At 42.7% G+C, this 18,181-nt stretch overlaps 1 protein-coding gene across 2 annotated transcripts in view; it reads left to right on the forward strand.

Moving 5' to 3' along the window:
• The window catches only part of SERGEF (secretion regulating guanine nucleotide exchange factor), a 254,334-nt gene that overhangs the window by 146,270 nt on the left and 89,883 nt on the right, over positions 1 to 18,181 (forward strand). Inside the window, exon 10 of one of the 2 annotated variants that reach the window (XM_054027820.1) lies at positions 3,103 to 3,139. The exons of the other annotated variant lie outside the window; for it this stretch is intronic. Within the exon in view, the coding sequence (XP_053883795.1) occupies positions 3,103 to 3,139 (37 nt within the window). The remainder of the gene's footprint in view (positions 1 to 3,102; positions 3,140 to 18,181) is intronic. 2 annotated transcript variants of the gene reach the window in all.

Below are 18,181 nucleotides of genomic sequence, written 5' to 3' on the forward strand. Positions count from 1 at the left end.
TTTTCTCCCTCACATTTTGCCTTATTCTCAAAAGCCTCTGATTTGAGTTGCCATCCCCCTCTCACACTCTCTTATCAATTTAATAATTAAATATTTTAACTTACTTATTTTTGGTATTTTTATACTCAGCTGTGCTACCTTGTGCCCCCAGATCTCACCAAATAACTTGGGTTGCTCAGTAAATCAGAGTATGAGGAGGAGGAACACCAAGTAACACAAAATGCTATAGGATGTGGTGATGTTAGCTTGCTGTCTGGGCTAAGGGGTCACTGTGCTGCTGATGTCTTTGTTAACACTGAGGAGTCAGCTAAATTTCAGCTTGAATAGTCAGGTTCCATCTCGTTGCTTCTGCAGTTTCAACTGGAAATGCCTGTCATTGCCTCAAAGGTGTGTTATGAGCCTTGCTTAGTTGTTTGGGTATTGCTTTGAAATCTTTATGATATAGAGAGATTAAAATACATTTATATGCATGTGAACAACTACTAAAACACTCTCAGATAGTTTTTTTCAGTAGAGGAGAGATTTTAATTTGAAGGGGGTTGCATTGTTTATTATTCCAGAGGGCTTCAATAACTGCTAGAGATTGATTCTGACTCTCTGTTCAGATTTGTGACTTTTGATGTATGTTTAAATATACAGTGTAACATAATTGCCCAACTGGGAAATAATATTGCATGCAGAAGCTCCAAATATTCTTGATTTCAACATATTTATCTATCCTCTAGGAATATACAGATGTCTGCAGAAGTTTAATTTCTTCTGCAACACAGAAAAAAAGCCAGGTAGCTAGAAAATGATGGCTCTTGCAGTACATACCAGTATTGTGTTACAAAACTACAGTCATTGCTGGATTAGTTGCACCTAATATAAGTGTTCGTTATGTCTTTGGTAATCCCATTCTCCCTTGCTGGCACCTCATCCTACCAACCAATCATCAAGTCTGACTCCTACTAATACTTTTTTTTATGTTGGGTGAGTTTTGTCTAATTTAGGGTGGGAGGGTTATATTTTAAGAGGCTGACATGCTGTCTGGGATGCTCACAAGATGAACCTGCCCTTCAAGTTGAAGCAGACAGGAGCCTTGGTTCACCTCTGGGTTATGCTGTGTTCTGTTAGAGTGAAGCAAGATGTCCACTGTAGCAGGGGTTCTGCAAGAGGCCAGCACAGCCTTCAGTGAGAGACAGGGATATGGCCATGGTGCCTGAGGGATGCACTAATTCAGAGAATCCCTTAGGAAGATTTTCCCAGTGGGGCTCCTAGTGGAGTCCAGGCTACATTTTAAAGTGACGTCACCCTGGGCTAGGGCAGCAGTGCAAATGTCCTGTGCTCTCCTATTGGGTGAATGCCCCACTGGTGCACGGAGACTGCTGCTGCTACCAGGGTTGCCATATCCCTGGCCTGTGCTAGTGAGGGCGAATCAAGGTGACTGCCAGTAGCCTAGTCTATGCATGGGACTTACCTTGATTAGAGCGATTGGTGGCACAGCAGCTATTTCCACCACCGCAGTTTTCCCCGGCTTGAAAAAAGCTGCACTGGCATAAATGATTGCTTATAGTGGGTTGTCTCATATGCATTAGGAGATTGCACTGGTGCAGTGACACAAATGGTTGGTCACCAATGGCTATAATGGGGGCAAATTACCACGGTAGACAAGGCCTATAATGCAGTGAACTCTGTTTCTGCTGCTGCCTTCCATTGTGGCAGATTCCCATAAACTCCGGTAAATGAGGTAGTGGATGGCTGTGTAGTGTAGGCAGAGATTCTCAGAGTGCTGCTGTTGGTGACAGTTGTATGAGTGGATTACAAAACAGTGAGTGATCACCAGCTTGCTTTATTTATCTGTCAGAGTTGCAGACTGGATAATTGTTGTTATTAGGTATTGGAACAAAATGCCTCTTTAGCGGAGATGTCACACATTCTAAACAGCATGTTCTGTTTTGAACACACAGCATTTCCAGCGGGGCCATTAGCTCTAAATATACAAGACCTACAGAAGCAGAGTGAACAGCCTGTTTCATAGAACCATCTGAAACAGTGTTTGTGTTCAGCACACTTTGTATAGAAATATGAGATTAGATAGCTCATGCTTCACATTGATTTTATTAGCGGCAGCTTTAATATTCCATTTTTCATCATGCAGTGAAGAGACAGAATTTGCTGTTTTGATTTTTTTTCCCCATCAAGTCTTCACATGCATTTCCATGTGCAGATCTTGTTTCCATGGCATCAACGTTTAAACCCCAACATCATTGGTGGGCTGCATTAGCCAATGAAAACACATAAAAATCAGTACTGCTATAATGTATGGTCATGTTGCATGAAGAGTACAATAATACAGCGATATGTTATGCATATTAATGTGCCAGTGCTTGAAGCTCTGAGTAGCTGTAACATTGCAAGATAGAAGTTTTACAGCTACTTAACTAGTCCCTTTCCAAGGCCATTGTTTTCTCTCAGTCCTCATATGTTAATTGTTCCAGAAAATGAGATTCATCACAAAACGTATGATGGATTTTAAAACAATTTGTTGAAGCCCAGAGGCTTCCATTTCTTGGCTCAATACATTCAAACCAGAGGAGATTTGTTGAATCTCAGCTGTCAACTTTATTAGTACAGCCTTTCTGAAATAAGATTCCAGGATGGTCCGTCACTCTGCATGTCACTCTGAAGCTTAGAATGTCTGAGTCAGTGTGAAGTAATGGAAACAGCTACAAGTGTGGCTGAGAGTGCTTATTGTTCAAACTATCACCAGGTTCAGTCATCACTGGGATTCATGGTCTGTTACCATCCTGTTTTTTAATGTGAGCGAAACTGCAGCTGTCTGCGTTACATGCTATGCTTTTGCTTTGCAATTGTGATTTTGGTTGTCTTTTTTTAATGTAAACAGCTGTTTATTAACAAATGAAGTGAGACCACTAATGAAATTTTCTCAGAAATGTACAGTAGTGTACTTCAAACTTAATTTTACATTGTACAAACCACAATTGTTTTTCAGCCTAATTTTTTATTTCCTGTCATGGTTGTGGTTGTCTCTGTCCTAGTACTGTATCTACTTAAACTTGTCCACAGACTCTCTTTCATTCATTCACATTTCTTTTGCAGATTGCATGTGGCTCAGAGCATAATCTGGCAATAGTCGGTAAGTAGCTTAATTTTATATCAAATGCTATGGTTGCTTTTTTTCTCATTTGTAAGGAGCACAAGATTAAAAGAAAATGTACCCAGTGAATTATTACAGAATGCTTGGTAGAGCTGCATATGGTAGCAGAAAGGAGGAAACAATCTATTTGTATTGGTGAGAAAAGAAATCTGAAATATAAAAAGCATTGGTAATAATGATACCTGGATAGCGCTTTTCAGTGTTCCTGCTGACTACAGAGAAAGGGAGAGTGGGGAGTTGATGAGTGTGTTGACGTCACGAGGCATAGCTACCAGGTAACTCGGGAGAGTGGAAGACCATAAGTGTCGATGAAGCTCTCTTGTTCTGGGTCTAAGTGAGCCACAGTAACTCCATCTTGTGAACTTTAACCAACCTGAAATGCCGACAGCCTAAAAAGCAAAAGCATAGCATGTAATGCAGACAGCTGCAGTTTCGCTCACATTAACAAACGCTGTAGTGATAAGATCGGGGGAAAGGGGAAGGGGGGAAGTTCACATGTGTCTAAGCTTACAAGGCCACAAATAAACAGATGAACAAGAACTTTTTTCACATACCAATGTAGTGCCTATTGTAACTGTTGTCTGGGAGGGAGGGGTAGGGGTGAAACCAAACAAAGGCTTGCACACAAACAGCTTGGAGTATAAAATGGGAAACTTGTTTGTATTTGTTGCGCTTCTGATTTGAGACATGCTGGTCTCCTGAGTGCCTTTTTGAGATCTCGAATAAACTTGGATTGCTTCTCCACTCGGTGTGTTCATTGGTGCGAAGCACACCGGGCAACGAACCCTGCTGTTGCCCCCCTCGGGCCCTTTGGGACGGCAACAGTTTTGGCATCCCTGGGTGGGCTCGAGGCTGAAATTTAGCCTTGCCTGGATCCCTCCTGGTGGCCAACGGATTACGACGATGACTGACGCCCAGAGCTCACTGGTGACTTCATCGGAGGCCTCGGCGGAGACATGGTTTAATCGACCCCAGAGGGCACAACGGTGCAACGCACACAGACAGTGAAGAAGAAGCTGTGGGCGACTGTGCAGAACCAGACCCTTGAATAAGGTAGAAACAGTCCAGTGGGGACTTTACCTGTTTAGACCTGGGGACGCCCAGTGTCTCCCTAGAGTATGGGGCAGGGACAGAGTACAGCTGGCGGGGCACAGTGTACTCCCTTAGAATGCATCCTAGCAAATTGGAATGTGTTTGGGTCAAATTCAATGCTTAAAAGTAAATTAAAAAAATTCTGTACAGTTGATTGGCCTCAATACCAGCTGGAGTGCCAGGAAAGGTGGCCACCGGAAGAATCACTTAATTACAACACAATCCTTCAGTTACTTTTGTTTTGTCAGCAAACTGGTAAATGGAATGAACATCTCTATGCATATGCGTTTATGGTATTAAGAAATAGAACTGATATTTTGCACAAGTGCCATTTGACTCCGACAGACTCGGTAGTACCTGCTGCTAAACCCCAGAACCCTCCCACAGTTGTAATGCCAGAATCAGTGTCCCCTTCGGCTCCTCCACCCCTACAGGCTCCAGAGAGTACCCCCTTGGTGGGATTGTATCCGTTAATTACTGAGAATGTGGTAGCCCATCCAGGAACACAGGATCGTGCAGCCCAGATTGTGCCTGTGTACTCTCATGTTCCTTTTAACCCAGTGGACCTAGCTGCCTTTAAGGCACAGGCAGGTGAATTTTCTACGAATTCAAGCAGGTTTATTTCAGTCTTTGAAGGGTGTCTGGCTAGTTGTAAGCCTGACTGGGATAATTGCAATATACTTATGAGAACCTTGTTGTCTGAGGTGAAGCGGAATCAGGTTATAGCTAAGGCTAAGGAGGAAGCACAGAGAAGGCATAATGAGGATAAAGAGGGCAAGCCCTTGCCTGAGGTCGCTGTTCCCCTAGTGGACCCCTGGTGGAATCCGAATGAGGAGGAGGGTTGGAAGCTGCTTAACTCCTATAAGGAACTGTTTATGCATGGCCTCCGGCACTCAGCTGTCCGACGTAACAATTGGGCAAAGCCTTATAAGCTAATCCAGGAAGCAAATAAAAGTCCAGTGGCTTTTCTGCAGCGTATTCAGGATACCATCAGGCAAACTACCAGTGCAGACCCAGATAATCAGGCAACTGAAGCAATTATAAAGGGTATCTTTACCAGCCGTGCGGCCCCTAAGTTTGTTAAGGAGATCATTCCTCGCTTCGGCCTTCCCCAGTAAATAAAATCTAATAATAAAACACACTTCACATCTCAAGTTGTTCAAAAAATATCAAGTGCCTTGCAAATCCCCTGGAAGCTCCAGACACCATGGCGACCACAAGCCAGTGGAGTAGTGGAACACACAAATCAGACACTCAAGCGACACCTCTCAAAGGTCTGTCGGGAGGCCTCTCTTAGGTGGCCTAATGCTTTGCTCCTTGTGTTACTTCGCATTCGTGTTCTCCCCATGAATGGTACCCCAGTTCTGGCAGGGGAGTAAACAGTGGGGTGTGGTTTCTTGTCTCAGTACATGTGCTCTCTGTCCGCTGTTCTTTCTTCTCTTCACAAATACACCAAAAATTCACAGCCTCTTCTGCTGGATACCCCGGTTCACTCCTTGCAGCCAGGCGATTCTGTACTCATGCGGACCTGGAAGGACAAGCCTCTCCAAGAGAAGTGGAAGGGACCCCACATCGTCCTGCTTGTTACCCACACGGCGGCAAAGGTCAAAGGACACAAAAACTGAATTCATCACTTTCGACTGAAAGCAGTACCCACTCCTGAACAATGAACTGTCTAACCTGCTAAAAAAGCTGCCAGCGACAATTTGGGACTTAAGCTGTTATTCAAAAGACAGTAAGGGTCACTGGGAATGCCTAGTGTTCTCTCTGAACAGCCACAGCACACTCCCCGCGAGAACCCTGAGCATTGATTTTATCTATTCACAGAAGGTCGACCTAACCTATGGTCCTGGTCCTTTTATTTTTTAATTTGTTTGGTGTCAATAATTCTTATCTTCTGGGCATTTGGTTGTAATCACAGTATGGGTTTAGGTTTAGGGTCTCTCACAACATTCCTTTTTGTCACAGAAGCACTCCTTCTGTTACCTACTGTTTCACCCACATCACATGCAGGATGGGGAGCCATCCCTGCAGACATGGCTACCAATACCTATAAGGCCCTAAAAATTGCCTTTGCCCGTGAGTTCAATCTCTCCAACTGTTGAATATGTGCCCAGACTCCCCACCATTCAGCTGGATTGCCCTGGAGAGTAGTTCCCCAAAACTGGTCAGAGTTTTGTCAAAGATGAATGGTTACCAGCAGCAGCACCTCTGACAATTTAAGTTTACAATCTAACTGTACTGCGAAAGCTCCATATGGCCTACACAATGGCTCTTGGACTTCCCACTATAGTAGCACTCGTAAACCCCAGCCCATTTGTTTACGCTCTCCACCCACTGGTCTCATATGTTATCAGCAAGCCAGTACAAGTAATCATACCTGGTTTGCCAGCATTAGTACGTATAAATTTTATATTGGTCCTGGTACAAGTCTCACTGTTCCTTTACTAAATGCCACCGGTTGGCAAACCGGCGCTGCATTCTTTGCCCTTTCCCCACAAGCCACCCTACGGGACCTACAAGGTAACAATAAAAAGGCTAGTTATGGTAAAGCATTTTGGGTTTGTGGTACTAGTACCTACAAATGGCTTCCTCATAAAGGCTATCTCGCTCCTCCCCTCCGTGTTTTGACCCAGGCTCCCTCAGGTCACCCCAAATATTACTGGTCCCTAAAAGCTACCATTAAACCCATCAGTAAAAAAAACAGGTTTGGAATAATATTCCTCCCTACCTATGGGGTGGGACGGCTAACCCAACTCTACAAAAAACTTTCCAAATTTCTCACCCAGTTTGCCAATAATACCCTCACCATAAAAAAAGGCATAAGTGCCGAGCTGTACCAGCTTCAATTGCTGGCTCTGCAAAACTGCCAGGCCCTAAATTATGTGTTAGCCTCACGGGGCGGGGTCTGTGCCCTTATTAAAAAAAGTGTTGTGCCTATGTCCCAAAGTTTTCACAAAATATTAACAAGCACATCTTGTCAGCCGAACAGGCCTTAAACCAGTAAAAGCCCTCCCCCCCAAAAAACCACTATTCTTAATTCCCTTTGGGGTTGGTTACCTAGTCTAGGGCGACTAGGGGGAGGCATTGTTCGCCTCTTGCTCACAGGTGTTGTAATATGTTTTGTTCTTTTTCTTTTGCTTGCTTGCGGTAAAGTGCTCATACATAAAATTTGTATCTCCCATTCCTCAAAAGTTCCCTTATACCCTCTCATTAATAATCCTAATTGCATAAAGCTTAATCACATTTTGTCTTTAAAGTATAAAAAACTCTGCCAAAGGTTTATTAAGTGTTCTCAAAAAAAAAAAAATTGTTAACGTCACTAGGCATAGCTACCAGGTAACTCAAAAAAATAAAAAACCATGAGTGTCAATGAAGCTCTCTTGCTCTGGGTCTAAATAAGCCACAGTAACTCAATCTTGTGAACTTTAACCAACCTGAAATGCTGACAGCCTAAAAAGCAAAAGCATAGCATGTAACACAAAGAGCTGCAGTTTCGCTCACATTAACAAACGCTGTAGTAATAAAAACGGGGGAAAGGGGAAATTCACATGCGTCTAAGCTTACAAGGCCACAAATAAAAACTTTTTTCACATACCAATGTAATGCCTATTGTAACTGTTGTCTAAAAAAACGGGGTAGGGGTAAAACCAAACAAAGGCTTGCACACAAACAGCTTAAAGTATAAAATAAAAAACTTGTTTATATTTATTGCGCTTCTAATTTAAAACATGCTGGTCTCATGAGTGCCTTTTCAAAATCTCAAATAAACTTGAATTGCTTCTCCACCTTGGTGTGTTCATTGGTGCAAAGCACACCGGGCAACAAACCCCGCTGTTGTCCCCCTCGGGCTCTTTGGGCCGGCAACAAGTGTAACAGCAAAATTAATTTAAGTTGTCCTAGGACATATTTTACAATCAAACCATTAAAGCATGAAGTCACAAATTCAAAGGAGTAGCTAATCTTGGTCAAAAATTGGTAAACATTTTAAGTGAAATATTTCATGGAAAAATTCTTGTAGTTTTTGTTGAAATTTTGAAAATGTTCAAAATGATAGCGAGCGTTATTTAGCATATATAGTACCTCTCTACTTAAATGTGGCTCCTATAGTAATGGTGAAAGGTTCTAGGCCTAACGCCAATAGAAAGATAATCCTGTCTTCCAGTACTAGAAATAATCAGATCCCGGATTTCTACTGACTTCACAGGATACCTGCTGATGTGCACTGGGACTGAACCCTCATGATGTGTAATTATAGTAATTATTAATACCCAGTTCTTATATAGCATTATTTCCATTGTAGATGTTGAAGTGCTTTTACAAAGGAAGTCAGTATCATTATCCCCATTTTACAGATGGAGAAACTGAGGCCCAGAGAGGGGAGAAGTGACTTACTCAAGATCACCCAGTAGGCCAGTAGGAGAGCTGCAGATTAAACCCAGGGCACCTGAGTCCCAGTCCAGTGCCCTAGCCACTAGACCACACGCCTCCACTGGTTCAGGCTTTAAGGTGTTGACAAGGAATTTGCCTAATTGTGACACTAAATGAGGAATCAGTGGGAGTCATGCCCTCCAGTATCCAAACATAGATCCTCGTGTATCCTGTAAAATCAGAGCAAGTCTGGTAGTTACCCAGATAGACTACGAATATAATAGTTTTTATCAGAAAATATTTTGTGTGTGTGTTACAAAAATAGGGTCAGTACTTATCCATTTTAGGCCCAAGCAGCCCATTTTATTTAGTGCAGACTTTTTTTTTTTTTTTTTTAAGAGAAGGATTCTTTGGATGAACTGATTTTCTGCGTCCTATCTGCCTGCGATGGGGTGGACTATGCCCAGAGGCCCCCTGCTGGAGGCCTCAGTGTCCTGCCATACCCATCCCAGGAAAGGAACAGTAGAGGAGTCCTCCAAGCAGCCAATCAGAGAGGCTGCAGGGAAACCAGCCAATCAGGGCCCAGGAGGGCCATATAAAAGGAGCTGCAGAGGCAGAGACAGTCCGTTCCTTGCTGGTGCTAGAGGGATGGTGCTCCTCGCTGGCCAAAGGGAACTGCAGCACCACGGACAGCTCAGTGCTGGCAGGGAACCAGACAACAAGGAAGAGCTGCTGGCTGGCTGCTGGGCCTGAACTTAGATGAGCCCTGAGGCAAGGGTGAAGCTTGGGCGAAGGTTGGGGCTGCGGGAAAATGGCCCAGGGAACTGAAAGCACGTGGCTGGCACCTGGAGTAGTTGGTGGGTCTGGGTCCCCCCAGAGGGCACTGCGGAATTGGCCTACAATCGGACAGCGAGAAATCCCAGAAGGGGTACTGAAGTACTTAGTGGCCCAGCTGGAGACTGGAGTCAGAGTAGACCAAGAGGGCGAAACCATTGCTTCCAGGGAGGAAGCCCTGGGGAAAACGGCCAGATACTAGGGCCAGGACTATTTAAAGACAGCACGCAGAGCTGACGAGAAGGGGTGCTTGCAAGAAGTGGGTGCCATGCCCTTACACTGTCCCTTTGCACCTAATGAATGGAATGTCTCTAATAGCTCCTTGAGCTCCCTCTCACTTCCACAGGAGTCATTACTGCATATCTTGGAAAATTGGCTATTTGATATGTGATGCACATTCATGTACTATTTTCAAGGAGGTATTTATTTCATGTTGGAGTCCTGGTAGATTCATAAACCATCTACAGAGCATATTTTGTATGCAGCATATAATTGATTACCCTTGTATGATAAAACCTATTATGAACTATTCAATTTGATTCATTCTACTGACTATGGGAAGATATCCCCCTTCCCCCCCCCACCAGTTGTTCATTGTCACATGCCCTTGCTAATTAGGGACACAGGTGCTGTTGAAAGCCAACTAGCAATTTGAAAACTCACATTGGGCTTCTCACTGAATTTATGGGCTGAAAGTTTAGCTAGTAGCAGATTTCTCCAGTGCAAGTGAAAGCAAAGTATTGGGTTTAAACTTTATCTCCCTGTCCCTCCCAATGTCCTCTTAGTAAATAATCTTCTGCCACATAGAGATAATCTCAAAAATAAATATGCAGGCAACAGAAAGATCCTTGAAACAACTAGCAGTAAATTTAATGTCTATTGTATAAAGATTTAAACATATCTAATTTCATGCCCTATGAGTACACTCACTGACTTCTGTAGGAATGTTCTCAGAGCATAAAGTTAAGGACATTTTTATTGTGACATATCACGACAGAAATATTTTGTTGCTGAATTTTTTTTAAACTTAAAGCATTATGGTAAGACCTACGTGTTAGGTGAATTTTTAAAAAATACTTTTTAAAAGGTTGAATTTTGTGGAAAATATTATTTTTTCCAACCTTTCATAACTTGTTGCTAGTTCAAAATGGCCAATCTTTTCACTAGTTAAATACATTTCACAATCTATAATAATATGTATATTTGATTGTACAGTTTTTCAGTAGCATTTATAATAGAGACTTTAATGAGCACTGATAAATAATCTATGTTTTATTAGCATCTGAAGAAGTGAGGTTCTTACCCACGAAAGCTTATGCTCCCAGTACTTCTGTTAGTCTCAAAGGTGCCACAGGACCCTCTGTTGCTTTTTATGTTTTATTAGTAAATTTCCAAACACTTACACTGCATGGATTTCAAATAAAAAAACCTGTAATAAACTTTTTGTAGTAAAAGAAATAAATAAATGAAAAACAATCCCAAACCCTAGAATATTAAAGCAATTTCAGTTTGGAAAGCATACATACATACACTTTATATGCAAACACACATGGTGTGTGTTTTTGTTTGCATCTTCCCTTTAAGTCAAAACGTTTCCTTTGAGACCCAGAAAATACATTTAAAATTAATTTCTTAAACTTAGGCCTGGTCCACAGTAACCCCCCACTTCAGACTAAGGTACGCAAATTCAGCTACATTAATAAAGTAGCTGAATTCGAAGTACCTTAGTCCAAACTTACCGCGGGTCCAGACGCGGCAGGCAGGCTCCCCCGTCGATGCCGCGTACTCCTCTCGCTGAGCTGGAGTACCGGCGTTGACGGCAAGCACTTCCGGGATTGATCCGGGATCGATTTATTGCGTCTAGACAAGACGCGATAAATCGATCCCAGAAGATCGATCGCTTACATCCGGACCAGGAAGTAAGTATAGATGTACCCTTAGTGAAGAAATTGTTCTTCCTAGTCTTGTGGATAGTGCAAATTGTCTTGTACAGGTCTATTTGTAATTTTCCTTCCATGTTACTTTGGACAGTCTATCTTCATGTGTGATTTTGTGCCTCTTCATGGGTAACTTATTTAATGTACTTCTTCCCTGTTTTTCCTCCATTAAAGTTTTTTTCCCTCCTCTCCCCTATAGGGTTATTAATAGGCCCCAGTCTTATAAAGAGATCTACGCAGGTGGACTGTTTGCTCTTAGTGGATCTTTTGTAGAATTGAGGCCATAGACCCTTCTAGTAAAGTCAATGGGAGTTTGGCTATTGACTTCAAGGACCCAATCTCACACCGCTGTTGTTGGGTAAATGGGGAGATCTTCTGTTCTAATCTGGTCATTAGGTGACCATTAACATTAATAAAAATGAGAGACTGTGATTTGCCATATCATGTACTAATTTGAATCTTGGGAGTTTGAAATAATAGCTAAGATGTGGAAAATTGTGATTTTTTTCATGCTAACTTTTTAATGGAAATGTTCACATTTTTGTTTTCAGTGATGTTGTGTGTGTGTGTGTGTGTGTGTGTGTGTGTTTTGTGTGTATGTCATCTCATGACATGGAGTTTTGTCAACAAAATCATGCAGCTGTGAATTTTTGCATATTCATGTGATCCTTTGCTTGAACAAGGATCAATTTTCACATGAAATTTGAATGGATCAGAACAATTATATTTGTAAATATTGGATGACTTTCTGTCTTGCATTTCCAAAATGCTCTCACTTCAAACATTTTCAGTTTTGTCAGGAAATTGTCACAGAAAGTTGTCCAGCACAATGAAAGATGGCATTTTAACTTTGTATGAAAAGGTGTTAAACTTGTGATACTGAGGAAAATATGATCAATAACATCTAAGATAATGATTGATCAAGCCATGATCTTTGCATGATACAACCATGTTCACAGTAGTGATGCTAAACATGGGCTTAAAATTTGCAGGATTGGGGACTAAAACCTTCAAATCCACGAAAAAATTATATAACGAGACTTATTCTATACATGGAAGCATGATTTTAAGTTATGTGTTTGTGAGGAAGAGCTGTATTACAGATTTTTCTCTCTGTGGGGCTATGTTCTAAACATATGTTTTCTAAGAGAATAATTATCCTGAAGTAGAACACTTGACATACTATATGTGGGATGTAGAATAATCAAGCAATATAAGTTTGTAAATGTGAAGTTGTTGTGAACATATGCATGTCTTTATTGCATTGTGAAGTACAAATTTGAAGATGGAGTGCCTCCAGCATCCAAGAATTGTAGATGTCTTATTAAATTAACAGGTCCTGACATGTTTACTGCTTTTGTTAAATAGTTGTACAGTTTTCCTAATGTAAGCATAAACATAATGTGTTTTCACTCCAATTTTCCTTCCTCTCCTCTATAATTTTACTCTATCCTCCTTGTGTAGTGAGTTATAAACAGGTCAATCCATTAAAAGATAAGATCGCAGTATTTTTGGCTTCCAGAATCCATTAAAGGATAATATCATTTGTTTTGGCTTCTTCTTGGAGAAATCAGCTTTCCTCATTTATATACTTTTAATAAAAGATATGACTTTTAGAAAGAAGGGAAGTAAGATAACAAGATTTTAGAACGCGGAAGGGAAAATATCTATTTTTTTAAAAAGCAGATTTAAAAGCATACTGCTAACTCCCAGGTTGAAGGAGCTCTTTAAATCTAGGCACTACGACTTGATAGTGAAGTATATAAAATATGAAGTGTATTGACCATGTCTGTACAGGATGAATAGTCAAACAGTACTCACTAAACTTCCAGGTCAAATCCTCAGCTGTTGAATTGCAAATGAAATCACTGGAGCTACAGAACTTGATGCCAGCTGGATCTGGTCCCCAAAGTCCTGTCCCAGCATGACTTGGTCTTCTGCAAAGTAGGGTAGACCATCTAGGGTGGGCCCTTCTGTAATAGTTCCAGAGTTCTGGATAGGAAGACATCACAAACCATCAGAGTAGTATTTATGATCCTTTTATTACATGCTACAGATTGAAACTTAATTTGGCTCCCCTGAACTGTTTTTTCTCTTGCAAACGTTCACTGGTTATCTGTTTTTGTAGGGTTATTCACAGTGTTTGAACTACTGACACTGAATGTGATGACACTGTGTCATAATAATATGATAATGTGATGTCACTTGTAATGGACTGCTGCACGACTAAACTAGTTGCCGCACAACTAAAACAAGACTATGTGGGTGGAACACATTTTCTCCCTGGTCCTCTTTATCCTGACAAAGTAAAATACTGTAGCCCCTGCTGGAGTAAATTGCAGCTACGTTTCCAGCAGAAAACCAGACTTGAAAGGTTTAAGTATAGATGAAATGGTACTCTGGAAAGGTTAAGATCAATAAAACTAATGAGAGCTGGATGTGGTGGAGGAAGGCACAATACAGCTTTCCCACTAAGTTCTATCAGTTTAAAAGATCTGTGGCACAACAACGTTCCCAGTCCTTCAGTCTCTCTCAAGCAAAGACTGATGATCTCATTGAGTTCTGCAATGGGTTTTGTGATTGTCCACTAGGGATTAAGTCCTTGTCTACAATAGACATTTTCCCCCTAAAATTTTCCTCCAGTGCTGCCCCACCAGTAATAGTAGAAGTGGGAGGTCTAATGTAGACAAGATGCCAGTGACCACTAGCATTTTAACCACCATATCATCTAGACCCACTTTGAGCTAGTTCAGATGCCACAGGGATAAAAAAAAAAAACCGGCAGCTTCTCTGCTACAGCTCCTGTTGTTGCTGGTGCCTGTTGAGGTACCCAGGTGGAAAATTCTGTGGAGAAGAGGCCAGTGGAGATATTTTATAATAAGCGATCTCCAAACCTTCTTTCATCTCTGTCCAAAGTAAGATTTGATTCCATGTCTCCTGAAAGATAGCTACTTATTAATCAGGCAAAATGTTAAGTGATATTGGAGGGCCTGATTTTCACAATTGGTCACATCTAATTGCGCACCTAATTTGTGCATCCATGGTTGCATACACAAATGGCCATTTGCAAACCCAAACAGATGCCTAACCAGTCATTTTCAATAGATTAATTGTGCACATACAACTGTGATTGCATTTTTGTGCAGCTAATTTTTAAAATCTGTCTTAACTTTTCAGAGTACAGTAGTATCTTACAGAAAAAGGATCAGATTTATCTCTACTGCCAGAGTGAGGCATTTCCTGTCCATGTTCACTGGATTGCATGATAAGTGTACAATTTGTGTCAAGGTTGTATGGTTATCTGCAAATTTAATTCAAACTGTCCCATAAATGTCAAGACACAGGCTGTCTGGTCCCACTGTGACTGAAAATCATCCAGTTGCATGGGGAAAAAATATTGTACATACCTTCCTGAATTTAATGAGAGAATCTGCTTTGTCAAGCAAATGAAGAAAAACATCTTTCTGTCAAAATTATTGGTGGCCTCTTTAATTTACTGAACTGAAAACTGCACAATAACTTCAGAAGTATAGTACAAAATGTACTGGGAAAGGTCTCACTCTGCTATCTTGTGAAAAGCCTGGGTCTTGGCTTCTGGAAGAAAATGGGGCAGGACAAAAGGAGTGGATTCTGAAATCTCCACCCAGTTCACTTCCCTTTTGGGGTGATCCTTCTCTCTCCACGAGCTTGCTGCCCCTTTGGGCTGGACCCAGTTCCTGCCACTGAGCAGGTGAACTGACAACAAAGAAACCAAACAAGCCCATGAGGCGAGGGCCCTCAACTGTTGTGCTGGGCTCAGTCCCATGTGCTGCAGGGCTGAGAGCTGGGGCACAGAATGGCTCTGGGGCAGGTCCTTTGGCAGCCTTGTGGGGAGGAGCGCTGGGAGGAAAGGGCCTGCCAACTTGGCCTGGGGTTGGATTTGGCCCAGCCTTTCCCTGGGGTGTCCTCGGGAAGCCGGAATCCCCCAGTGCCCCTCCCCAGGGCCCCTCCCCAGCTTCACCCTTAGTGACAAGGGGCACACTCTCTGGGAAGGGCAGACCTGTGGGAGCTGAACCCTGCATGGTGCCGGGATCCTGCCTGAGCTCTCTGCCCTGTTAGGGCCCTGTTGGCCCTCTCCCTAGCACTCCATCCAGCCCCTCCTTGGGGCAGACCTGGGCTTCTAGCCCTTTGCTCCTGCCCAAGATTTGGGCCAGGAGGCCATGGTCATACTGGAATACTGCAACAGCAGCCTCAGCCAGTCTGCCACCCCTTCCCCCTAAGTCCTGGCTGGAGAGGAGTGGAGACAGAGACCCCATTTGTCATAGACTTGAAGCCCCTCCAAGTTACCTTGGCTCTAGGAAGCTATCTGAGTGAGGCAGGTGCACTGGTGTTGGCGGATCCAGCAGGGCGAGACCTCCTCTCCAGCACACTCACCTGGGTCAATGGGGGGAATGGGGGCAGCCCCGCACCCTGGGGCACCAGATCCTTCTGGCCCCAGATGGAGTGGGGGTTTGACTTGGCTCAGTGTCTGGGTGGCCCCTGGTCCTCTCCTCCCATGGGGCTCTGGCTGCCAAGGGGACATAGGCAGGGGATGCCCACAAGAGGGAGGCAGGCAGGCAGCAGTGGCACCTGTCCCATGAGGCTGGGTCTGACCGATTCCCCACTCCGGCCCATTGGCTTTTGTGGGAGCCTGCCACAGTGTCCCATAACATGTGCACCTGCAATGCCCTGCCCCTTCCTGGCCCTGGCACTCCAAGCTACGGGGCTGTGCCTGCTGATTTGATCTGATCGATCTGAGGGGACTGAACCCACTCTAACTCTAGCCACTTGCTGCCTATGCGTGTCGGGGATAAGTGAGAGCAAAAATACAAATCCAAACCCAGACATAGTCTCTGTAGCATTGACAACTGGCACCCACATCTCACTGCAGTCTTCATCTTTATAATAAAGAAGGTGAAGGGTTTTCACATTGAAATCTTTTGCCCTTTAATCCAGAAGGTCAATTTCTTTTAGATAAACTCCATGATTCCAGCTAAATTATTGTAAAGAGCTTCAGACCAGGAGTTGTTATAACAGATTATGAAAGACATATTTCTATGGCAGAGTGAGCACCAATAGGGAAGGGAGGCTGGGGCAGCCTGGCGGACAGATCTCTATGTTATGCTGACAGTGTTATTTAGATGTTCACGGCAGCATTACAAAGCTGCAAATGTAGTCATGTATCTGACATTCAGTCCCTGGGGACTCAGCAGGCGGTCACAAGGAGGAAATCATAAATTCTCTCTGCTTCTTTTTATCCTGCCATAATATTTGGAGGAATCTTTAACATACACAGTGCAGGGCATTGGTGTTCAGCAAGGAGCTCAGCCTGCTATTCTATTACTTTATTTATTATACATGAAAAATCCCACTGCGTCTAGGGTCTCTATTGTAAGGGTGTCCTGGCAGACCACCATGGAGTCATGTTACAGCCTGCTGTCTCTTCTCATTGCAACCCTAATCAGATCCACTGATTATTAAAGGGCACCTGGCAGGGCTTCTAGTAACCATTGTTGTTGTCATTTTTAAGGGTTTTATATGTTGGCCATCAAAATTTGCTCTCCGGCTGAGCTACTTATATATCATTTAGCTGCCTATGTGGCTTTAAAGAGGTCTTTAAAATGTAAATGACTGAAAAGCAGCTCCTGCACATGTCGAAGAACTCCACACTTGGATATACCATGGTGACCAGGTGCTTTATAAATGCCTAGCTATTTAGCGTTACCATACAACACAGAGATTCAAATGCCCATTGATGTTGGTGGGATTTGGGTTACTATTCCGTAGAGTATTTTCAATGCTCCAGGCGCATTAATCACTGCCCTTTTGGGATAGAAAATCAGAATGAAATTGAAACGTGTGTGTGTGTGTGTGTGTGTGTGTGTGTTTTGCAGGTTACACACACAAAGACTAACACTCTGACCTCTTTGGGCCTTTTTCAAAGGGATACTGAGAGACAAGCTGCCAGTCTATTTTACTGAGTTAATATTGTGGCTGGTCAGATTAGATATAAAAATGTTGACTTCTGCATTTGAAAAGGGAATTCCCTGACAGCATCAGGGGAATTCTTGTCTCAACCAGTTGTCTAGTATCAGTTTATAGGAAGAGAAGATGCTACAGAATGAGAGGTCATCTGGATGCTTAATATAAAAAGGGCACCATATTGAGTACCGTGGTCTAGGAGACAGGGTTCTGGACAAGGACTCAGGAGACATGGGGTGAAATCCTGGTCCTCTGAAGTCAATGGCAAAAGTCCCGTTGATTGGAATGGGATCAGGAATTCACCTTTGGGTTCTAGTCCAGGCTCTGCCATTGACTTCTTGTGTGATCTTGGCAAGTCAATTCTCCTCTCGGTGTTTCTCCTTCTGTCCTTTGTGTGACTCATCAATTTAGATTGAGACATTTGGATCAGGGAGTGACTCTTATGTGTTTTTATAGTGCATAGCACAACACTGTAATACAAATAATAAAATCCTCTTACTGCCTGCCAGATAGATCATCTTAAAAAATTAACTGGTTCTTAATGTACGTCTTTTTAAAAATGTAGCTTATTTAGCATATAAACAGGCACTGATTGAGTTGCTTAGCGGATTGCTTAAACTCTCTTGAATCTTCATATAGTTAGCAGGTGTAGGTGTACTTGGACTCTGAAATTCTTGTTCTGTCAGGTTCTAAAGGATTACCATATTGGGTTTGTCTGTAGAGGAAAAGTTCACAATAGTTGTCAACATGTTTTATTGAACTTTATGTATCATCACAATATCAGCTT

Source organism: Malaclemys terrapin, chromosome 4 (assembly GCF_027887155.1).
Source record: "Malaclemys terrapin pileata isolate rMalTer1 chromosome 4, rMalTer1.hap1, whole genome shotgun sequence".
Lineage (NCBI taxonomy): Eukaryota > Metazoa > Chordata > Testudines > Emydidae > Malaclemys > Malaclemys terrapin.